The sequence below is a fragment of the Patagioenas fasciata genome, chromosome 13 (genome assembly GCF_037038585.1).
Source record: "Patagioenas fasciata isolate bPatFas1 chromosome 13, bPatFas1.hap1, whole genome shotgun sequence".
NCBI classification, from domain to species: domain Eukaryota; kingdom Metazoa; phylum Chordata; class Aves; order Columbiformes; family Columbidae; genus Patagioenas; species Patagioenas fasciata.
Window position 1 is genome coordinate 9,668,831 of NC_092532.1, and position 24,121 is coordinate 9,692,951.

The 24,121-nt window shown below is 55.3% G+C and overlaps 1 protein-coding gene and 1 long non-coding RNA gene across 9 annotated transcripts in view; one reads left to right on the top strand and one right to left on the bottom strand.

The window, feature by feature from the left end:
• Positions 1-10,871, bottom strand: part of ACSF3 (acyl-CoA synthetase family member 3) — a 60,305-nt gene extending 49,434 nt beyond the window's left edge. For 7 of the 8 annotated variants that reach the window (XM_065848499.2, XM_071814547.1, XM_065848497.2 and 4 more), the window contains exons 1-4: positions 10,745-10,871; positions 9,685-9,878; positions 6,874-7,605; positions 5,161-5,316 (exon numbers count right to left, since the gene is read on the bottom strand). In XM_065848499.2, the coding sequence (XP_065704571.1) occupies positions 5,161-5,316; positions 6,874-7,575 (858 nt within the window). In that variant the 5' untranslated portion in view covers positions 7,576-7,605; positions 9,685-9,878; positions 10,745-10,871. The other variant, XM_065848498.2, reaches the window with a different exon arrangement.
• Positions 10,872-14,392: 3,521 nt separating this feature from the next.
• On the top strand, positions 14,393-22,709 carry LOC139829085 (uncharacterized). The gene is made up of 2 exons (XR_011741330.1): positions 14,393-16,093; positions 20,388-22,709. It is a non-coding gene; the product is annotated as an uncharacterized lncRNA (long non-coding RNA).
• Positions 22,710-24,121: the final 1,412 nt, after the last annotated feature.

The following is a 24,121-nucleotide window of genomic DNA, read 5'->3' on the forward strand; positions in this document are numbered from 1 at the left end:
GGTCTGAGAGAAGTGATCAAACATAATCCATTCACTAGTGACCTGCTCCTCCCTCCACCGACTCCTCTTTAAGTCTGAAATAAAATTGCTCCACTGAAGCCTCCCATTAACAGATGAAAAGACAATTGCCTTTCTCCAGCTGAAACTGGATAGGAAATGCAATCCCCAAGCCGCATCTTAGCAGTACTTGGTTATTGGAGATCAGACTGCCTGGCTTGGATTTGCTTTTCTTTTAAAAATAAGCTAAAAGAGCTGGGCAGAGTGATGTTTGCAGAAGTGACAGGCCCAGGGGAGAGGCTCACCACGGTGCACGCTTCTCCTTCCTGGGGGCAACCAGGGCTGCCGAGCCCTGGATCTCTCCGCGCAGCCCGGGGAAGGCACAAAGTATCAGCACCCGGCCTGGTTCGCACGGGTAACGGCAGCAACAAGGACAAACCGCTTGCTCGCGGATCAAACTGCTGGGCTTCAGTGCAGGGGAGTAAGCGTATGGCACCAGTAACCCCGGAGCAACACCCTACACGTCACCTCAACGAGCATCAGGTCACAGCACCCTCCCAACATTGGAAAAACTGCCACAGGTGAAAAAAACACTCCAGGCACATTGAGGGAATTAGTCTCAAATCGCACGCTGACTCCAGGGACTCATTCCCAGCAGGACAAAAGCCTAGAAAGACAGGTCCAAATATAATTAACAATTATGATGGCTTTGCGTGTGACATTGTAAAGCCGGGTATGATTTTTAGAGGGCTTGATCCTTGGAGGCACCTTAAGTCAGACACGCAGGAACGTTGGCACCAAAACAACAGTTCTTTTTGGAACTTTAGGGCAGTAAATCTGCATCTTGGCATATTTATCACGGAAGCGGCTGCAGGGCACAGACAGCGCTGTCATTCTGCAGGCAGCACAGCTCCAAACCTGCCCGGCAGAGCCAAACGGGCAGCATACACCACAACTAGGTCACAAGGAGCCCAGATTTCTATAAGCTGCCCCCATCACTCACCAGAGCAAGCTTTTTTTCCTTCAAGTTTCTGAATACTTTTTTTTCCCCTCCTGCACTTAAAGCTAAAAGGCCTTCTGGGATCCAATCTCATGTTTATCAACACAGAGAGCTCACAGGGAGCCTTCGCTATCCAAACATATTTCCCTTCAGGTGACATCAGAAGTGGTCCAAGGCAAAGAAAAGCGGGTGCCATCGTTCGAACTCAAGAGTGAACCCATAGCAGCTGAAATCCCCAGCAGAGGATCCTGCCAAACAGCCACCAACCTCCCAACCCACTCCAAAAGGCTCCTGTGCACAGGGTGCCAGGTCCCAATCCAGGATGGGGACAAAATGTGACTGTCACAGCAAAAGGACTGATACAGAGGACACCTGGTATCGATGGGTCTGTCTTTATTCCTGACATTTCTATCAAACAGTAACAGCCAAGGGTGTGCTCGGCCGTAGCGACTGCCACCAAATTGATGCGGGGAAGGGAGATGGAGAGAGGGAGTCCCTGGGGAATGAAGGCTCCAGTGTCTACTCGGTGCAAATCCCAAAGCTCCCAAAGCCCTTCAAAAAGCACCTGGTCATGGGCTTTCTCAGCTGTCTGGAAAGGAGAGGGCTCACCTCACACTCCTGCCTTAAGTGGAGGTGTTCATCTCCTCTGGCCAACAATTTGCACAAAATCAGTACAAATCCAGCAGCTTTAAAATTTCCAATCCCGCATACGAAAAAAAAAAAAAAGGCATTTCAAACAGGTTGAGAAGCAGCTGAAAAATGCTGGCTGCCTGCAAACAGGCCCATTGCAGCTGGAGAAGCACATTATGATGGGAGGATTGCATGAGGCTGCTTGGGCTGCACTTGCTCTGGCTCCTGCCCTCCCAGTTCTCACCCTTGAAAAAAGAAAAACAAAATAACGTCAGAGCCACCCTTGGCACACACAGCTGCTGGGAGGAAGGCACTTCCAGGCTCACTGCTGGTCCCAAGGGCTCCCCATGCTGATACGCTGCACCCCAAGGACTACACACACCCGAGGATTTCACAGATCACGTACAAGTGAACTGTAACATGGGAAATTAAGGGTCCATTTATAAACCCTTAATAAATGATTAATAGATGCAGCCGTATTTTTTAATAACTTACAATAAAGAGATGCTACAGAAAGCTTCAGCAAGACAGTCTTAACAGATGGTGCTATAAAGTGAATTATAACATGTACAGTAGCTAGTGCAAAGTAATGGATGTCCTCTTTTAATAAAAAGAATCTGATTTTTATGCAGCAACTTTCACGCTTGAGGCATCTCAATACACTTTAATGAGCCCTCGTGGCCCCAGGGATAGCTTGCACACAGTCGCGGACATCGGATGCTGTTTTAGTAAGAGAGCGGATGTTGGTCAGGACACTGGGGTTACTCCAGTCTCAGTTTTTAACCTTTCCTTGGACAGCTACCAAAAGCAGACAGAAAGGTCTGAAAGATGTCACCTCCTAACACTGCACTGCAGGGAACGACAAGCAAGTCTTGGGCTGGGGCTTGAAATGTCTTCTAACTAAGGAGGGAAAAAAATGATAATCACTACCACCACCAAAACCAGACTGGCATCTGTATCCATGACTATAAGGCACGCCGCAAATTATGTAATTTAATAAACACTGTAATAATAAAGTATTTATTTTGTATAATGAAGTGTTAGTGATTAGAAACCAAACACACATTGGGCATGCTGCTGCGGTTTCTCTTGAACCCTTGCCAGTATCACTCAAGGCTAAATATGTCTGCAGCAGGTTGAGAGTAAGTTCCTCGCCTTGTTTTGATCAGCCTGTCAAGTGTTTTAGCTGCCATTCGAGTTTCTTTATATCACACTATAATTGGCTGCTTTCTCAAGGTGCAGCAAAGGGAAAAAAAAAAAAAACAACAACAAAAAAAACCAAAACCACACACAGCAAAACTCAGGCTCCTTTTGCAAAATCCTCCACTGAAACTCCGCTGCTTTTCTGAAAGCTGATTTCAGTAGCAAAGGGCATTTTGTAAACAGCTGGTGAAAATAGACTGGAACTGAAAGGCAGCTTGCATTAAACTCCACAAGAAAGCCTTATTTACCCTCATGTGCTTCCTTTGTAGTGTCGATCAAACCACTTCCAGCTCCCAGGGGAGGCTCTTGGAAAAATAAAGGGTATAACACAAAAGAAAAAAAAAGAAAATTACACCCTTCAGAGCCCAAACGCACCTGAGAGCCCTCAGCACAGTGCGCGCCATGGCAGGGACACTCGCCATGCCAGGGACACCACTCGCCACACTGCCCTCCCTGCCCAAGTTCAACCTTCAGGGTCATGGGGACACCTCCAGCGCTGTCCCCGCTCACCCTTGGTTGTCAAATGGAGGGGACAGCTGTGATGGGAGCAGGCAGGTGGGGTGTCCCGCTCCGCTTCACCCAAATCCATCCTTCAGCCTCAGCTCACTCATTTGCAGATGTCGGGAGAGCGAGCAGACAAAGACAAGGGGTAGAAGGGACAATCGATCACGGGTGGCACAGGACGTGGAGAAACGCGCCCTCCAGAGGGCTCAGCTTCACTGCCAGCACCATCTTCTGACACCTCAGCAGCGTCACCGGGGCTGGGAGCCCTCTGAGCCCCAGCTTTGGTGGAGAACACATCCCCACTGCACCCTGAGCTTTTGGGGTGACACCCCAAACATGGGGGAAGACAATTTGGCAGCAATCATGGAGGAGACAGCACTGGCTACAGCTGCCAGGCGACCTTCCTGCCACCTCCTACCATAACATCCTACCTATTTACCCAGGAAACATAACCACCGAGCTGCCCCTCTGGGATTTGGGGGCTGTTCCCCCACAAAGGACCAGCACTCATGCAGTAACTGGGGGTTCAGGTGTCAGGGCCATGCTGAAGCACGAAAGGAAGCGTGTGTTTTCTGTGGTTGCCTCTCCAAGAAGCAGATATAAGAACCAAAGAATCGCACAGTGCTGCAGTTGCTCAGATGGGAGCCCAGGCTCACCCTTACCCAGCAGCAGCGCAAAGTCGCCAGGGTGTATCCCGCACCTTTGCACTTTGTCCTTTCAGTGAGACAAAGCTGCCCAGCATGCGAATAAATATGACTGGGTAAAGTACCCTGTTTAGGTACAAAGCACAGGCTTGACAGGCTCTTTTTGCTTTCCCAGGGAGTTCTGTACCAACAGCACACATTTACTTTCTGCTACAAGGTGGCACCAGCACCTGCAAACCCCACTGCAGACCCCAACATCTCTCACACCCACAACACTGGGAGACGTACATGAACGGTGCTGGACCCCAGGGGCCAGTAACTGTACAAACTGTTCCACCTCGCTGTCAGTTGTCCTGTTTCTAGTGCCTTTTCTTCCTCTCTTTAGGTCAGTTGCCTGCTGCTGCAGCAAGGAACAAAAGAAGCAGAGCACTGGGACTGGCATTTTCTCTCTCAGCTAGAAAGCAATGTTATAAGCGCATCTTTACTGCACTCCAGGTTTCCCTCCTGCTACCTTTACTGCAAGAAGCTCTCCACTTGCAAGCTCGCTCTCATATCGCTGAGTCTAAACCAACAGATCTGTTCACACTTGTTTCTCCATGGAGGAAGAGCAATGTTTCTGTGCAAGCGATGAGTACCAGTATTTCTCTTACCTGCACTTCAAGAAACTCTAGAGCTTGTGCCCTGTCATGTAACATAACACAAAACATGTTGGGCATAGGACAGGAAGGGCAAACACAAGCTACAAAAAATAAAATACCTCACAAGCAGTATAACGTCAAGCAATACATGGCTAACACACAAGAGAAAAATCCAGTATTTCCACTTTTCCTGGCACTGGAGAATTAACAACCTTGTTCTGGGTGTAGATGCTCTCAGTGGGTGTGTGGAAGGATCTGGCTCCAGTCAGAGACTCTCAACATCATGAGGGGGGACAGTGTAATGTTACCATCACGTATGTCACGCTTAAATAAGTTGTAGCCTCCAGAAGAGCACGTTTACCCCAGACTGAGTGTCCAACCAAATGCTTTTTTTCTTTTTAACAGACACTTTGTGAACCACATGCAGCCAGTGGCTAAAGAGGCTGGAATTCGTTATGAACTTATTTCCAAAGTTGTCCTAATTACAATGCACGGGGTCTCGCTGCTGAATTTCAAAGACAACGCGTGATCCCTCCAGGCTTACCATCTGTGCGCTGAATTCGGGTAACATGATGCATGTCGCTCCCACCCAGAGAGGACAGAGCAGCTTATTGATCACCCCGTGGACATGATGCAAAGGCAGCACGTGCAGGATAACATCTTCCTTCCTCCACTCCCATTTCTCAACCAGCCCTGTGGTCTGTAGAAGAAAACATGCAACCCAGTGTTAGGACAGGAGGAAAAGATTCTCCCTACTCAGAAAACCCGAGGTCTCCAGGCTTCAGATCCCCTGGGCACAGCTGGCTGCAGAAATCCCAGACCTGGAACAATGCCTGGGCACAAAAATCTTTCCTTTAGGGTCAGAAGTAACAAAATTCCCACCACAACAGTAGAATACAAGAGTAACACCTGCATCTTGTCAGTGTCTTCATACATAGATCTAAGTCCTTCCTCATTACTAAAAAATAGTCAGCAATGATTTTAAGTAGGATCTACAAAATTATCAGCCTGCTGCTGCACAGGCGGAGTTGGCAGAAACAGGAATCAAAAGCCTAATTTTCCCAGAACTCTGTGGGACACTGATGACACTGGGCTTTTAGCACCTGTAAGGGATAGGCAGGAGGAACAGAAAAGTCACTGTCTGATAAGCAGAAAGGAGGCCACATGTTAGTAAAAAAATATTAGTATATTAAGCTTCTAAAACACTCTGCTATGAAGGGCTAATTATCTCAAGTATTAGACCCCAGACTTCTGGGTGAGCAATGCCCTTCAGAGCCCAACATTAGCAACTGGAAAGTTTATTTCCAGCCATCTAAAAATAAAAATAAAAAAAAAGGCACCATATGAATAGCGGAATTCAGTCATGTCATTCCCAACCCTTTTCCACAGGGCAGGGAGCAGGTTTTAGGCTTTCTGAAGCCAGCCCAAAAGATGGTGCCTGCTCAGGCCACTTCCCAAATGATCAACATATTTGTGAGGGAAGAGATTCTTCGCCCAATATAGCTCAGCCCTGGCTCTATCCATCACCACTTCGCACCGCTCCCATCGCTGCCGCATCCCAGTGCCCAGAACAATGCAAGCGTTCGGAATCATCCGTAAGGTACGATATATTCCCTGCCCTTTTTCCCTAACGGCATGAATCTATCAGTTGCAGGCAGCGATAACCAACCGGGGAGGGAGTCAGCACGCTCACACAAACTTTTAATTCCTTTTGGCTCAGAGAGCTAATGGATTTTTTGCCTTGGGGATATATAGCTGAATAATGCACAGACTTCACACAGCACTATATAGGGCTGGGCTAAATCATATTCCAGTTAGAGGCAAAGATCCTTTCTTAGTCACAGTGAAGAAAAGCAAACTGCAAAGAACGCAGTCTTTTTACAACAGGTCTCATCCCTTCTGCTTTCCAGGAAAGCAGAGAGAAGAGTCCAAAAGGACAAGGTTTAGAGCCTCAAACACTCCTCAGAGAATCACAGAATCATTCTGGTTGGACAAGACCCTCAATAACCTTGAGTCCAACCATAACCCAACTCTAGCACTAAACTATGTCACTAAGAACCTTATCTATGTGCCTTTTAAACCCCTCCAGAGATACACCTTCTGTGTGTTCACCTTAAAAGCACTGAGGACTTTTGAGATACAGCCCCATGGCTCTGGGCAGGAATTTGGTTGTGTGTATTTGTAACCCCAAAACACCTCCAAAGACCAAGAGCTCTGTAACCTGGCAGGAGCACTGCAGAGGGGAAGCGGCACTCACCACAGCTTGTACGTTCTCATGGGTGCTGAGGACGCCTTTAGGTCTTCCCGTTGTCCCACTAGTGTAGATTATCATGGCTCCTCTGTCTTTCCACGAGGAGCAGGTTGTCAAGGGACCCTCCTCCATTGCTGCAGGACTTGCGGATCCATTGCTATGAGACCTAAGAAGTGGCAGAACTGGGACTCCCAGTTTCTCAACACTGGGGGTTATTTTCCCCAAAAATTCCTCTGCTGCGATGACCAGAGCACTCTGTGAGTCCTCAACCACATATTCCAGCTCTTGCACTGGGTGTTTCTTGTAGAGGGGCACTGCTATGCCCCCGCTCATCCAGGAAGCCCACTGGGCCACCACATACGAGGCATCATTGGGACACAAAAACGAGATCCTCTCTTCCTTCAAGTCCCTGCTGGAGCACCCCAGAGTCCTACAGATCTCCTGGGACAAGTGCAGGCTATGGCTGAGAAGGTCCCTGTAAGTGTGCTCACCGTTTTGGTCAATTATGGCGATTTTATCACCAAAAGCCAAAGCCCTAGTGAAGACAGGGGTAATGTCACTGCTGTAGGCTGCCTGGGTAGTTTGCAGAGCCCTGTGGGGACAGCCGGTCCTCTGCTGCCCACACAGCCCCCACCTGCCGTGGTGCAAGTCCCCGATGAGGCACCGAAGGGCTCGGCTCGCTTGAGGGAAGAGCAGGGAGACCAGCATCCTGCCAGCGCCGCTTGTTTCGGAGCAATTCTGCAGAAAGCAATTATAGGAACAGATAAGTACACGCAGCAATTACCCAGGGGGTTATTCCCACAAAGGAGAAGTGGCAGCCTTGAGCTGAATAATGCCCACTGTATTATTAATGTTTATGCTTCAGACTGCTGCATCCCCAGTGCACTAAGCCCTGGTCGGATAGAACAGGAGACAGAGACCCTTCCCTATGTGGCCTCTGTGTCCCCCAAAACCAGTATAACTTAAATTTTTAAACAGTTTTCATCAATCAGTAATATTAGGACACTAAGTAGTGGCTACTTAAGGTGCCACTCGAACTCAGTGTGACCAGCAGTTGAGGAAATTAAAGACAACGATCCCTAGCTCTCAATTCACAGTTTCCACCACTGTGGTGAAACACCACCTTGCTCTGTGCTTCGAGTTAGGCAGCACGGAGCTAGATACGAAATGCAGGCCTTCTCAGGTTTGGTCCAGTCAAGATTATTTCCTGCATGAGCTTTCCTTTGAGCAACAGCACAGCTGAGTACAGGAACGTGTCCAAACCCTCCCACCTGATGGATCATCCATCACTAACACCGCTCCAGCTCAGTCGCATTCTTACGTGACACAGCAAGCGATTCACAGCAAACAGCAGCAGGGAAGTGCGGTCCTGCACACCCTGACCTGGGGGTTTAGTACTTCTGAAAGTACCAACCTGGCAGCTGATCAGAGCATTGGGACAAGCTCAGCTCCACTTGATCTGAGCCCAGTCTAACCATCACCGCAGTCACTCTGCCAGAGCAATGACACAATGCACAGGGACATTTCAACACAGAAAAACCTCCAAAAGGGAACAGGGAGATATAACAGCACCAGTAAAGGTTTTACAGGAAGATCATGGCTGGTACAAACATCCCATGTTCTGCCTTTGTGCTTAGACAGCACGATGACATCAACCTGCTCACTCATGGGAGAAGTCAGCAAAAAGCCTCTTGTGGTGACTGGTAAGAAGTCCCTGAAGCTCTGAAGTTTGCTCTTCACCCCTCTTTTCATCACCCTCTCCCTTTGAAAGGGAAAGATTTGTGTCATAATATCAGACAGTACTTGGAGCATCTCACAGAAGCATCAGGGAAAATGCGAACACACAGAGCAAATCCCACCAGAATATAACGGGGAGATGGGAGCCCTGGGGACCACTGGAACACTCTGCAGGGGAGATTGCTGGTACCACAGAGACGAGACGAAAACGAAATAAATTGAGAGAACTGAAAATATGCCTCAAAAGAATCCTGACCCCCCTCTGCACAGAGCCTGGAAGCTCAGCAAGAACAAGCACCCTTGCTGTACAGAGAGCATCACCAACACCAACAGGGGAGCAGAGAAGACAGAACAGAGCTGTGACAGAAGAAAAAAGGACTTTAGTGCACAGCCTGGCTAACGGTTGCTAGTAAACGTCCCCCCTGAGGCATCCCTGGAGAGATACTGGGACAAGGGAACAGAGCCCAAGGATGACAACTTCTCGCTCGGTAAGAGTGTACGTGACATTTCCTCAATGCTGGCAATAATGACTTGATTTAAAAAAAAACCCCAAACAAACAAAAAACCCCAACTTTGTTATCAGTGCCTATTAGTGGAGCTAATATCCTCAACTTAAATATCCTCCCAGCTCAGCTTCCCACCATGGGGAGGAGCTGAAACAAAAAGGATCCCAAGAACTGGCAGCTCATGGACAAGCTGAACATGGCTCAACCCAGCTCAGGCTGCTCAGACAAGGGGTTATTTTTGCACAGATGTAGCCGACAGCCCTGCAGTCTCTCCCATCCACCTTCAGAGCATTTCTCCAGCCAGACACTGGCTTTGCACATATTTTCTTTTGCATATCGACCTCAATTTCTGCTTCTGCAAAACAAACTTGTGATTTAGTGCGGAAACATCTGGTAGGGGGAGAGGCTTTAAACCCAGAGCGTGGTAACCAAGTACACTCATGACATACACCGTCAGGATGGAAAAAAAACAAAACAGGTCATGACAAAGCTCACATGACAGATTTCCATTTCTCTGTAGGGACTAAAATATAAAATAAAGTGAGAACACCATTCGTAACACACACCAACTCACCTCACTCTGACCTGTGCCCAAGGTCAGCTCACTGGTGAGATGTCAACACTCCAGTCATTAAGAGGGGCGTTAACTGGAAGCAACCCTTTGCCAGGATCCCGCTATGCTCCGGTCCAGCGCAGTTAAGTGCACTTGGCATGCTCGCTGTTCCTCGCACGGCTCTGGAGCAGGTGTTAGCTGCTGCTTCAGAACAGCTGCTTCCAAAAAAAAATTAAAAAAAAAAAAAAAAAAAATCACATTATCCCCTTTTCACCACAGCGCCAGTCTGGATTTAATGGAACAATAACCAGCAGCACCTTCAGCCAGGCCTGGGCGTTTATGGACTTCATAGAACAAGTGTTGACGGGGTGTGTACAGACTCAGACACTCAGGACAGGGTGAATTAGCACCAGGGGCCGTTTTCTTTACCTGCCTGTTGCTTGGGGGTAACTGGGACACACACACACACACCCCCCCCCCACCCCGGCAGAGCACGCGTTTTTCGCTGTGGGGCCTCAGCTTGGTGGCAGTAGCACAGCAGATGAGCGTTTGCTGCCTCCACCTCCACCTTCTATGGCTAAAATAAGGAATTAAAGCGGCTGAGGAGCTCACACGAGCTCCTGTGGCACCACCAAACCACCGCATAGCGCGGCGGAGCTGAAGCCACGAGGCCGAGCCGCTGCAGACCCCAGCCCCGCCATCTCCCCGAGGTTTTACTGCTCTCACACCCCGGGCAGGGATTCCAGCCCCAGCTCCCTGCCCCGCACGCCAAACCCAGAGCAGCAGCAGGAAAATCCATCTTTCCCTCATTTCCCAGCTACAGCGGGTGAGGATCGGCCCCACCAGGCCCATCACACCCGCTGTGAGCCTCCGCCGGGCCCAGACACACGGGACGGGATGTTTATGTTGTAATTAAAGCCACCGCTACTCACGGCACCGGGCGGGGTACCCTCCTACCCCCCACCCCGGGGCCCGAGCGGGGAGCAGAGCCGGGCCGAGGGCACCGGGACACGGTTCGGTTCGCCCCGGCTGACGGGACAGGCCAGGGCGGGCCCGACCCGCCGCCTCGGCGGGGCCTCACCTGGCGGCGACACCGCGCCGGGGACCAGTCCGGCCGCGAACGGGCTCCGGCGGAAACACAGCACCGCGGCCGAACGTTCCCCCAGCCCCGCACCCGTTTTATGGGGATTTGGCCCCAAACCGCCCACTGGGGGCGGGGCTCGGCGGCGCAGCGTGCCGGTGACGTCACTGCGTCCCCCGGCGGCGTCACCACGGTGTGCTCTGATGTCATGACAGTAAATGACATCATGGAGCTGCAGCCCTGCCTGGGGGTGCCAGGCTCATGTGCCAAACAGCTGGATTAGGGCAGGGCTGAGGAATGGCCTGGGCCCCTCCTGGGTGGGGACAGGCATCCAGGGGACACACAGACATCCCAGGGATGCATAGACATCCCATGGACACAGATATCCTGGGGACACACAGACATCCTAGGGACACAGGCATCCAGGGGACACACAGAGGTCACCACACCACCACATGGCAGCTGAGCTGAAGCTCTCTGGCCATGGCAGCACCGCGTTCCCCTCCCATTGCAGCCCTGGCCGTATCCCACTTGCCAGGCCTGGCTGGAGGGCAGCCCCACACTGGGGGGCCGTGGCACAGGACATTCGGGTGGCACCGACCCCGCCACAGCCCCATGGCACCGAGCAGAAACCCAGCCCAGTTTAGTATTTTCAGCTGGTCTCGCTGCAGATTTGCATTCACCTCTCCAGCAATGGGGGACATGTGGGATGCACCCAGGGACACAGGGCTGCCAGCGCTTTCCCTGGCAAGGCCTGACACGTGGCCAGTGACACCCATGGGTGATGGCACAGTGGGGAAGCCATGGTGGGATGAAGCAGGACTCCCCACATGGCGCTGCCAGCTTGGTACCAGGATGCTGCCAGTCCAACTGTGGGATGGGCAGCGGGGCTGCCTTTGCATGGTTGAACGTGGCCCTTGTGCCGTGCAAGTCGCCATGTGTCAGCCTATCTCTGGTGGCACGTGCCCTGGTGCTGTCCCCTCTCGGGCCCTGCAGCCCGCTCCTCCGCTGTTTTTCCACTGTTGCGCAGCGGTGCATGAAGTGGGGCAGCCGGGGTGACCTCCACCCACCTCCCTCAGGTGCGTTTCCACCAGGGCTGGGGCCGGCAGCCTAGCCAGGCGCAGCGGGGCTGGGAGCGGAAACAGGGACAGAAGCCCAGCTCGGGCAGAGCCCAGCCATGGCAGGGGGCGGGGCACCAGCCCTGTGCCAACCATGCTGCATGGCGCCCTGTTGCACTCCTCCTTGCAGCACAGCTCCGTGCTGCACAGCTCCCTCCCCTTTGCACAGCTCCCTGTTGCACAGCTCCCCATTGCACGGTTCCCTCCCCATTGCACATTTCCTCACTGCATGGCTCCCTCTCCTTTGCACAGCTCCCTGTTGCACGGCTCCCTCCCCATTGTACAGCTCCCTGTTGCATGGCTCACCATTGCACAGCTCTGTCCCTGTTGCACGACTTCCTGATGCACAACTCCCCGTTGCATAGTTCCTCACTGCATGGCTCTTTCCCCGTGCAGCACCCTCCCCGTTGCACAAGTCCCTGTTGCGCAGCTCCCCAGTGCACAGCTGTTGCATGGCTCCCTGTTGCACAGCTGGTCCCCTGTTGTACAACACCCTCCCCATTGCACGACTCCCTATTGCACAGGGCCCCACTGCACAGCTCCCCATTACCTGACTCCCCAGTGCACGGCTCCCTGGTGCACTGCTGTTGCTGTGCTGCCCTGCAGATGTGCCCTGCTCCTGCCACCACTGCTTTCATTCTCCTTTTTACACTTGCCATCTGTCACCAGCCTCTCCCACTCTCCGTAGGCTGCAGGGATTAACCCCCCTGGGTGGGGGGAGCAGGGGTGTGTGCCCACAGGGTGTCTCTGGTGACAGTGGGGTGCCATCGTCCCCAGGGGCTGAGGGGGACAGGATGCATGGGGTGGGGACCGGGCTACGACAGCCGTGGATGCGTGCACCAGGCAGGATGATCCTGTGTGGCCCCTCTGGATTGTGCAAGGACACCCACCCTGGCAGGGTGACAGGGTCGTGCTCCCCCCTGACCGCAGCGAGCTGCCGGGCCAGCTGGCTGTGTGCGCAGCAGATGTCCACCCTGAACCACCCTCTGCCGCCCCGTCCCCCGGCACCTGGCGCCCACCAGCCATCTGGAGTTGGCCACATCTCTGGAGACGATGCTCAGCCCTGGCCGTGAGCAGCACTCGGCCACCAACAGCCATCCCGGGGGCTGCAGGGCCAGATGCTGCTCCCCAGGGCTGGAGGGACGAAACTGCTCCCTGACAGTGCTATCGCCAGAACTAAGGGAGCAGGTTACGGTTTATTTAGTTTATTTAGCTTATATAGCAGCTGTAATGCCAGCTCACCCTTTGGCTGCATGGGAGGGACACGTGGTACTCAGCCCTGTTCTGTGTATTGGGGTAGCAGGGACACCCTGTCAGGGAGGGGATCAGTCCAGATGTGCCATCACAGCTGGGAGCAAAACACCCAGTGCCTACAAAAGCTGAGACCGGAGTGCACTGTAGCCCTGCCCGCTCATGGACCCCCTCGCCCTGGGCTGACGGGGCTGCCTCCGTGGTCCCCCTGGCAGCGGGATGTCCCCAGGCTGTCACCACGGTTCCTCACCCTCTCCCAGCTGGGTGTGAGCCCCACAGCCTGCGCCAGCAGGAAGGTTTTCTGCTTGCTTCCCCCCACCCCGCCTTACCCAGCTCACTGATTAATTATGGATCCAGTAGAAAGCTTTTATTACATTAGCGTTTACTTGTGGCAACATCCGTATTTATTAAAAAAAAAAAAAAAGGAAAGTAATTACTACAGTGGTGTAAACACCACAAACACCGCTGGGTTACAGTGAGTGCAATGTTCAGGGCGAGTGCCATGGCTGCTGGTGGCTCCAGCCTAGTGGGATGGGGTGGGATGAGATGGGGTGGGATGGGATGGGACGGGATAGGGTGGGATGGCGGCAGCAGGGGCTGCCCCCACAGTGCTGCTGGGAGTGAGGATGGATCATAGTGAGGCAGGAGCCTGCTCATCCTCACTGGGACACAGGTGGCCATGTCTCCAGCTCTGTCCTGCTCCAGCCTAAGTGGGGACAGAGCCAGAGCCCGTCCCGAGGCCCACGACTGCCACCGAGGAGGGAACAGTAAACAAGGTGGAATGAAATGTTTGTTCTCCCTCCATCTGCCGATGCCTAATCTCCCACCCATGGCCCTCATGCCTTGTTGCCTCCCAGCCCCCCTAATCTGCTCCCCACCAGCTGGCGGAGGGTCAGCACCGGGGCCACCAGTCGCTGCTGCAGCCACGTGCTACACAGCATCGGCACAACCGGGAGGCTGCTGCCATGCAGGTGGCCAGGCCAGCTCGGCCATATGGTTGGAAAAAACAGATTAACTGTCCCCATTTTGGGGTTTAACCCCTGTGCTGCTCTGCAGTGGCAGGAGAGCATGAACCAGGGGATAGGGTCCTACTACTGTCCCCCTGTGCCTGCATCTCACCCAGCACGAGCATCCACTGCTGGACCCGCTGACCACACCGGGGTAACAGGGGACAGGCCAGTGCCTGGGGGATCATGGGGGACGCGATTGCCATCGGGACTCCCTGGGGACAGGAGCAGCTCGAAGACGCTCGTTGTGAAGTGGAGCCGTAAGTGCCTCCTGCGTCACGTGGCGAGGATAAGTGCAAAATGGCCCTATTATGATAATTGCACAAAATTATGATTGATGGAGATTAGCTGCTTATTTGAAGAAATGGCAGGCGCACGTGTGACACGGGCAGGCCAGGGGATGGGGGCACAGGCAGAGGGACACACTGGGATGGCTCCACGGGCTCTTCCTATGGCATGGACCCTCGTGGTCACCCTGGGAGCTGCTGCAGCCCTGGCTGGGATGTGCCACCATGTGGGGACACCGAGGGCTGCATGGCCCCGTACTGCTGCATGCAAGGTTCTTGGTGCATCTTGCCAACCCGATTAACTGCAGCTCTGATTAGGGGGTGAACCTGTGAAATGGTGACGGCAGGAGGGTCTGTCTGTGCCATGGCCAGTGCTCCTGGTGCTCTGTCCCACTGGGTTGTGCCATGGGGCTGGTGACAGGGCTGGAGCAGCCCTGTAAATGCAGCTCCCAATGAATGACTTATTTGGGGTGAAGCTGAGCAGAGGATTGGGTGGCTCTGAGCTGGCAGCCCGTCCTCTGCCTCCTGCCTGACTGTCCCCACCAGTGTCTGATGGCCTCAGGGATCCTCCCGGCGCATGGGAGCAACCTGGGCTACAGCGGGTGCCCAAGCCACACTCCTGCTTTTGCCTTCAAAAAACCACCGAGACCAGGAATTTGGGGAAGAAAAGCCAGAGAGGCTGGATGGCTACGACACTGACGGCTGGTGGGATGGAGCTCTGGCACACCGGTGCTGCCGGGGCCAGGATTCTGCCATGGGGTGGGGACGCCACTTTGCACGAGGCTGAGGTGGCTGTGCAGGGTGGCACGTGGATGGAGGGCACCCCAAAACCACCCACCCATCACTAAAAGTCCCTCCTCCACTCTCCCCTTCCCAATTTCCCCGGCCCCCCTGTGTGGCAGACGGATGCTGGGTAAGAGGTGTGTCTGCCGGAGCCGCGCTCGCCACGCAGCATCGCCTAGCCAGGCTGGTCCATGCTTGCCATGCCCAGGATGGACTCTCCCAGCTGGACTGGGGGCACCAGCAGAGACAGATGGGGCTGAATCTCTCCATGTGACACTAGCACCATAGCCAGGCTCTGCCAAGGGACAAGGACATCACCCAGCTGGCTGTGGCGAAGAGAAGGGGCCCCAGCGCATCCCCCACCACTGGGCACGGCGAAGCCAGCTCCTGTCTCTGCCGCTTTCCCCTTTTCCTCCTCCCTATTTGGCTTTTGGCAGCGGAGCCACGGTGGCGGCTGGGGCACACGGTGCCGGGGAAGGGCTGCCAAGCGTCGGCAGCCCCCCGCCGTCCCTGGCCCGCTGTGCCAAGGCTGGTGGCTGGCAGAAGGGCTGCCTGTGCCTGGCAGGTCTCCGGCAGCTGCGGGAGGATCCCTGTGCCGCGCTTGCTGCCAATTTCCCTGCGAGCTGGCACCACAGGCGGCTCCGGAGGCACCGGCGGTGAAAGCTGTGGAGGACGGATTGTGAAAGGGACAGAGGAAAAAAAAATAATGGACACATGCCATCGCTGGAGCGGTGAGGCTGCCAAAACACCAGCAGGCAGCACAGGGCCAAAACCCGCCAGCAGCAGAGAGGAGGGTCTGGCAGTCCATCCCGGCGCGGGTGCATCAAGGACAGGCAGCGCGGCAGAGGCACAGCACGGCCAAGGCGGGACAGGTAGCAGATGGTGGAGCCGGAGAGGAGAGAGGTATTTGCCGTCGTTTTAAAGGCTGTGTGTGTGCATGTGTCTACTGCTGGGACTTCCCGTGGCCTCCCCGGCCATCCTGCCACTCTCCTGCCCGTGGCCTGCCCGTCCTTTGCTGCCTGCAGCTGCTGCCTGCACAGGCAGGCAAGAGCTTTGGTGCTGGTGGCTGCAAAGGTGGCTTTGCTGTACCCTGGCCACACACGGGGAGGCTGCGGCTTTGTCTGGTTGGGCTTTGTCTCCTGCAGCAGTGCCGGGAGCCGCGTGGGGTGGCCATGGGGAGGGTGGGAACTGAAGTCCCGCCAGCGGCAGGGCTGGCATGCGGGAACTGTCCCCTACTCCCAAATGGGGGCTATGGCCAAGCTGAGCTGGGTGGCTGGAGAAGGGGAGCATGGCCAGGGAGACCTCAGCACCCACTGCCATGCTGGGCAGAAGGAGGAGGAAGAGGGAAAGGTTGAAGGGCACTGGGGAGAGGTGCTGGGAAGCTCATAGTCCCGTGGCTTCACGGGGGTCATGGCCACGGGACGGTGGCTGAAGGGTTTGGGGTTGGCTGAGGGGTTCGGGGGTGCAGGTGGGTGTGAGGAGTCGTGGGGACAGGGCTGCAGGGTGCAGGGCAGAACCTCTGCCTAGCAGCACCAGTGCTGGCACGGGTCGGTGACAGTGCTGCCCACCCCATGATGCTGGAGCGGAGTTGGAGCCGGCAGTGGACGCTAGCGTGTCAGGTGCACCGTGACTTCACAGCTCCACCAGCACCTGCACCAAGGCAAAGGGCTCCAGCTGGGCCTCCCGGCTCCAAACCTGGGCACCGGGGGAAGGAAGCGGCACGCCTGATTGGAAAGAGATGTTGGCGATGCCAAGCCTCTGCAGCACCCCGACTCCTGCCTGCTGCTCTGCACGCCTGAAGGAGCCAGGCTGTGGCAGGGATGTCTTCTCTGCATCAACACCCCCAGGACAAACCTTCCGCAGGGTCCCTGCCCCCTAGCACCCATTGCTTGCTGTAGCCAGGACAGGGGCTCAGACCCAGAGACACTGCTGCATCTAGCTTTGAGGGCATCAGCATCTCCCTGGGAGGGATGTGGGGTGAGGAAAGAGGAGCCATCCTGTCCCACCCCATCCCCTCCCATCCCACCCTATCCTACCCCAATCCCTCCCATCCCATCCCCTCCCATCCCACCCTATCCCATCCCGTCCCCTCCCACCCCATCATCGCTGGCCACGCTGGTCCATGGCTGCCTGCCCCACAGCCAGCCCGTGTTTTGCAGCTCTGAGCTGGAGGAACAGCTCTGCCCACATCAGATATTGGGATTAAATGCGGTGCCCTGCTTGGTGATGGACAGATCATGCTGCAGCTGTGTCCCCAAAATATCCCATGGAGATGGATCAGAAAACATCCCTCCAGCAGCCAGACAGCACTGCCACAGCCCCCCCATGTCATGCAACCCTCCCAGGGCTGCCCTTTCCAGGAGGACAAAGCCCTGCTCCTGCCCCATGCCTCCAATCACAGGGCCGGGGGGGGCAGAAATGCTCCCCATGCCACAGGACGCTTTCCCCGTCTCCCCCTCTTCCTCATTTTCCTCCATATTTCACAGTTCCTGCTTCCTGCACAAGGCGGGGGTCTCCTGGGACCCCAGCCAGATGTTCTCCGCAGCACACCACATTGCTCTCCTAATGAAATATTCATGGAGCCTCTCCGCCTTTCGCCACGGAAGCCTTCTGCAGCTCCCAGCCATGGCAACGCCGTGCATTCCTGCAAAGCCGCCCGCGGCTCCCGGCCCCCAGCTTCCCGCTCAGCACCTTCACACAGCTCCTCCTTCCTCCTCCTCTTCCTCCTCCGGGCAGTGCTGGAGGGGGGCCGAGGCATCATTCAGGGCACAACCAGGGCCATGTGCTGGGGACACTGGTGACGCCACATAGCTGTCACCCACCCCAAGGACAGGTCCATCCATGGCTTAGGGGGCTGGCAGGTGGGTGCACACTCCAGGACAGAGGGGTCTCACCCACCTCCTGCCAAAACCACCCCCAGGGGTGGCAGAGCCAGAGGCTTCATTTGCCAGCATGGCCCTGGTGCTGTCACCAGCTCCCCGACAGCATTAGCAATGCTGTGCACTATAATCCAATTAGGTTGTTTATGCAAATAATCAGGTTTTATGTTTTGGTAAAAGGCTTAAATAACCTTAATCAAAGCAAAAAAACTGATTTTATCTCCAGCAGGGACTGCAGTTTGTGGGGTGGTGGGCAGGACACCCAGCCCAGCTTGTGACACCCTGTCCAGCTCCTGACACCCTGTCCAGCTCCCGACACCCTTCCCAGCTCATACATGCCCCTGATGACCCCACGACGTCCCAGGGGCTCAGCACCAAGGATCGTGTAGAAGATGCTTTGCCCAAGCCCAATGCTGCCAGAGGGTTTGAGCTGTCATAGGGGGTCCAAGTGCCCTTCGGTGTCATGCCCTGCAAGCCCCAGCTTGGTCGTGTGACTTGGAGGGGCCAGGGGTGAGGGTTCCTTTGCTCACAGCCACCCACTCAGCGAGCCCGTGGGGGTTTCCTTGCCTGAAGATCATTAACTGAAACTCCAGAGGCATTAATCACCCAGAGCAATAACTCCAGGAGGGAAGGCCAGGTGTGGGGTGGGCATGGGGAGCAGCGGGAGGGTGCTGGGGTGCAGGTTTGCTGTGCCAGCTGGGGACAGGGGGACATGTCTCTGCCACAGCCACCTCTGGGGCTCCCTGCTCCAGACACTGAGCATCTGACTCTCCAGTTCTGGCCCCCCAGGGCCCCTTGTCACCACAGTCCTGTATGTGTCCATAAACATGGGAGCCTCACTCTGCACCAAGGCGCCAGGCTGGGGGCATGCAGGAGACGTCACCAGTGACTGGTCCAGCACGCTGCCACCATCTGAGCCGGTGTCACCCATCTGCACTGACAGCATCAGAGCATCCCAGTGCCAGGAGGAAACACCAGCAGCTCGAGCTCGGGTCAGGCATGGCAACACGAGGTGGTACAGGGGATGGTGTCACACTGTCCCTGCACCCGCTTGGGGACAGGCACGGTGAGGCAGGGAGCAGGACTGGCTCTGGAGGGCCATGCCTGCTGGCGCTGCCTCCCTGCACACCCCGAGTTTCTGGCAGAGTAATAAGCTATGCATGTAGTGTAGAAATAAAACATGTTCCGCAGAACAAATGATGTTAATTTGCTGAGAGGCTCTGAAGCTGAGTATTAGCGAAATGCCTTGAGGGAGAGAGCGGCAGCTGTGCTGGAATTAATGGCAACGTGCCGAATTAGCACCGCTATGCATCATAGTCAGAGGGAAAAATTACCGGAGAGAGGGGGAAAAACAACCCCTTCTGTGCGCCAGCCCTGACCCTGTGGCATGCTGTGGAGCGAAGCTGGCCACGGTGGGTCCCAGCACCCGTGGGTGCCCTGCCCAGGAACACGACAAGGGAGGCTGCTTGCTCTGAGCTTGGTGGCCTCCTCTGTGAAGCTGTGTCCTCAGGAGCGCCCAGCAATCCTTGGGGATGCCCTGCATCCCTCCAGGCTGCTCAGCATACCTCTGGGGTGCTCGACACAGTGCCAGGGTGATCAGCATCCCTCTGGGATGCTCAACATCCTCTGGACCAAACCATGCCATTGCATCTCACCCCGCTCCAAGGGACTCTGTCCTCCAGGGTCTGCATCCCTGCTGGTCCCTCATTCCTTCCTGTTCTTTCTGGGGGGTTATTTATCTCCTTGTCTATTTATTTCTTCCATTTATTTCTGGTGGTTGAGTGTCTAAAATCTGGAGATCCTCATTGATTCCTAACAATGCATCTGGCTTGGGCTCCACAGCTTCCTCCAGAGCATCCATCTTCCTTCCCACCGCCTTCCGCCCGGCCGCCTGCCACGGCGTGTCCCGGCGAGCGGGAGCACGCTGCGGATTGTGCATTACCTCTTAATGGATGGTTCCAGTAACGTCCACGCCTCTGATGAATATTTAACACCAACATCCATCTCTGCTGCCCAGCAGTGGGGGTCGGTTTGACTGGTCAGAGCTGCAGAGCTGGTTTTGGTGCTGCCAGTTCTCACGAGAAAATGGGCTTAGCCTCTGTGTGGCTGAACCCAGGCCTGTGTAGACACTCATGAGCAGTTAACCCAGCAGAGACTGGCTGGTAACATCCTAAGCTGCTTTTCCTGTGGAGCCCTCACCATCCCGTGTGTCCATCGCAGTCTGCGGCTGCTCGCCCCCAGCAGTTCATTCCTGGTGTAAAACATCTCCCTGTTTGTCCTGTCACCCTCAGCCTTTTCTCTTGTTTTTGCCTCTGCAGATCCCCACGGGTGCCACCTTCCTCAAGGGATGAGGCCACACTGGACGGAGCAGCCCCCAGATGCCACTGTGCCACTAAACCCTGTCACAGGACGGTCCTGTGCTGTGGGACATGATGTGGTGGATGCAGAGGTGCCACCGATCTGGTCCTTGCTGGGATGTGCCAAGAACTGCTGGTCTCCAAACCCACTGGGACATGGTGATGGAGACCGGAACCCCCCTGGGTTTCAGCATCACCAGGAGCATGTCCAGGCAAAGGAGAAGGTTTGTCCATCTGGAGGTTTATACATCCAAACACCAGGACATGTGGAGCTTTACCAAACATGCTCAGGCCCTGCTGGCTGCCTTGCGGGCCGGGATTCAGTCTGGGGAGGAGAAAAGTGTTCATAGCCACGCTCCAGACCACAGGAGCCCAGGAGGCTGATAGTGGCATCGCCCAGCGGGACCTGCACAGACCCACCGCTGGGACCTGCTCTGCTGTCCTGGGACACTGTCATTCCTCATCCCACTGCCCCATGACCTGGGGATGCTCCAGGGTCACTGGTCCATCCCCAGCCCAAACTGGGAGCTCTGGGTGCTCATGGCTCATCTCTGCAGGACGGGGCCATCCCACCTCTCCATCCCCGGGCTGAGAAACCTTCTGACCCGGTGGGTTTTGGAGCAAGAGGGATGAAGCGGGAGGAGGATGTTGTGGGTGCTGAGGGTGCTGCGGGTGTCCAGGCAGGGCGGTGGGGGCTGCCGGTCACTGCCAGGTTACATCTGCCGGGGCACGCAAGAGTGACTCCAGATGCATTAGAAGTGCCGTGCTCCAATTTCAATTTCATCGTCTCACAATCATTTTCAGGCTCCTCTTAGTGCCACATTAACGAAGCCTGCTCGTTTGAATGCATAATTAGCCCAAGCATTCTACCTCGCTAATTTCGAAGCAAGAGCGGGGGGGGGGGTGAGGGGGGGAATTTGCATATTAATTTAGCAGAGGGAGAGAAAAATTGTTTACCACTTGCTTCTTGCTGTTGATCACAGCGGACTTAACTCTTTCCCGGGTGCCATCTGGAGTGGCAGAGCCGGGTGCTGGGCCAGCACGTGGGACGGGATGCAAAGGTTATGAGGCAATTAAATCCTCCCCGTGGTGCCATGACTGGCCAGACCACCCTGCCTGCCTGTGCTACTGGGAGCCAACTGGGGGCACTGGGGCTGCAGCCTCCAGGAGCACAGGGAAGGTGAAGGGTGGCCAGGGTGGCAGTGCAAGCCTGGGGTGCAAAGTGCCGTTGTCACACCCCCCACCCGGGGCATCAGGGTCCCATCCTGGGTCTGTCCCTGTCACCCTTGGCGAAGCTGGTGCAGTGCCAGGTGCAGCCCAGGGATGTCCAACAGCATCATTCCCCCTGGGTCCATGCAAAGTCCACTCTGCCACCCTCACTGACATCCCCCTTGCCTTTTAGCATCACTCACCCATAATATTAAGAATGTCGGATGCCCACATGTGCCAACCCCAACAGTCCTTTACAATAGGGTGGCTCATGGCATCGCTGTGCCCGTGGACACGATGCACACACACAACACCCACGGGCCAGGCTGAGTGGCCTCGCTTGAGCACCGACAACTCGCTACAACCCCCTACCGCTATCTCCCTTTGTTTGGGAGGCTGTGGGCGTCTCAAGCTGAGGTTGGAGGTAATTTGTCTGTCTCCTGCAGTGGGCTGTCATCTCGCATCTGTGAACCAGTTCCATTTGCGCTGCCATTAAAAAAATCGCAGGTCTGATAGGTAGTAAAAAAAAATTTTTAGAAAGGAGAAAAACCTCTCAAATCCAGCTCTCATGAGCTCATCACATCTGCAACCACCCTCAAATCCAGCTACTGCAGATATGACAAGCCATATTTTGGCCTTTGCACCTCCATCCTCATCTCATCTGGACTTCCCAAAAAGGTTGAAATCACCCCCAGAGAGTCTCTGCCCCGACCGTCCACCTCGTCTCACTGGTGTGGAGCTATTCCAGCATGTCACAGTGATTTGGGGGACAACCTCCATCGCTGGCATCCCTGTCTGGCTCCTGCATCCCAGCGGGCAGATGTATGAGGGGTTCATCCTACGCCTGTCCGTGCTGCCAGGCCGTGCTGACTAGGGGACACCCCGCATGTGGCTCTGGGGTCTCCGGTGTGGCCGAAGCGATGCCGGCACTGCCACAGCGCCTGGGGCCGGCTCGCAGAGGGTTAACAGCTGATTACAGCCTTTGTCTCTGCATCAGTGTACATAATGCGCCCCGCATTTGCATACTGCAGTGTGCGCTCAATTAAAATGAACTTTTAATTTCTTCTAAGTAAATTACTTCTTCCCGGTACGTGACGCGCACAAATGTCAGAATAATGGGAGAGCCTTAATGAGCTGAGAATGAGGGGTGGGATGGGGAGCACCGGGGCCCCCACCCCCTGGGATGCTCTGCATCCTGCAGCCTCCCCATGAGGTGAAAGGATGGATCCTGCCTCCTTCTGCCTTCCTTGTTGGTGATGGGGACATCCCTGCTGCCACCTGGAGAGCTCTGCAGTCCTCAGCTCCTCCTGACACATCCCAGCAAAGGGCTGAGCTCTCCGGGTACTGCACCCTGGCATTCCCAGATGTGTGGGGACACAGGGACATCAGAGCACCCCTGCGAGGCGCTGAGCTCTCTGCATCCTGCCCACATCCCAGCACATGTAAACCTGTCACCATCCCAAAACTTCTCACTGGGCCATCTTCTGCCCAGGGTGCTCCATACCAGCCCAGGGACTTGCTCTGCCCTGCCCGTGGCAGCTCAGGGATGATGCTCAGCGGGGACATGGAGTCCTTCACCCCGACCCTTCTGTCTGAGGCTGGGGACGACTGCGTGTGCGCGGGGGCCAGATGGCAGGCAAGATTACTGGAATTTGATTTTCAGATAAATCACCAACCTGGATGAGTGAGTGCTGCTCCAGATGCATTATCCGTAATCCCCTGGAAGGGAACCTTTCGGAGGAGACAGTCCCTGTGCCAGCTTGGCAGCAGCTGGGTAATCCCGGCTGGTGGCAGGGTCCCGCACAGCCCGGAGGGATCAGCTGCTCCCCAGCCGCACCGCACTGTGTCACCCGCCGTGTGTCACCCGCGCTCTCCACGACCCACATTCAGTCCTGCTGAGCAGGGTTGGGAGCAGAGCAGATGGGACCAGCTGGAGCTACACCAGGAGCACCCGGGCAGCAGGACGAACCTGTGCCCGTGGCGCCCACACAGGGCTGTGGCTCCCGCTCGGCTCAACGCTGTGGGAGGTGGCCAAGGGGATGTGGGGGTAGCTGCCAGGTTCCCCCCACCCCACTGCTCCACAGCAATGATGTCCAGAGCAACCCCACTCTGCCCAGTGCTCCCAGTGTGGGGGCCACAGAGAGCCCCACTTCGCTCACCCTCCCAGCCCAGCCTATCAAGACCAGCAGAACTGCCCAATTAAGTCCTAATGATGCCCCTCCACTCATTTCACTGATTAATTGGGATGTGGGAATAACTCCCAGGCTGTGGGGCCAGTCCTGGGGAAGTGGTTGGGGAAGAGGACAGAAGGGACAGGGTGGTCGCAGACAGAGCCCAGCACTCATGGGGGCTGCCCAGCCCCTCTCAGGGGTCATAGAATCATTCCTGTTGGAAGAGATCCTCAAGATCATCAAGTGAAACCATAACTTAAGTCTAGCACTAATCCATGTCCCTAAGAACCTCATCTCCTCATCTATATGCCTTTT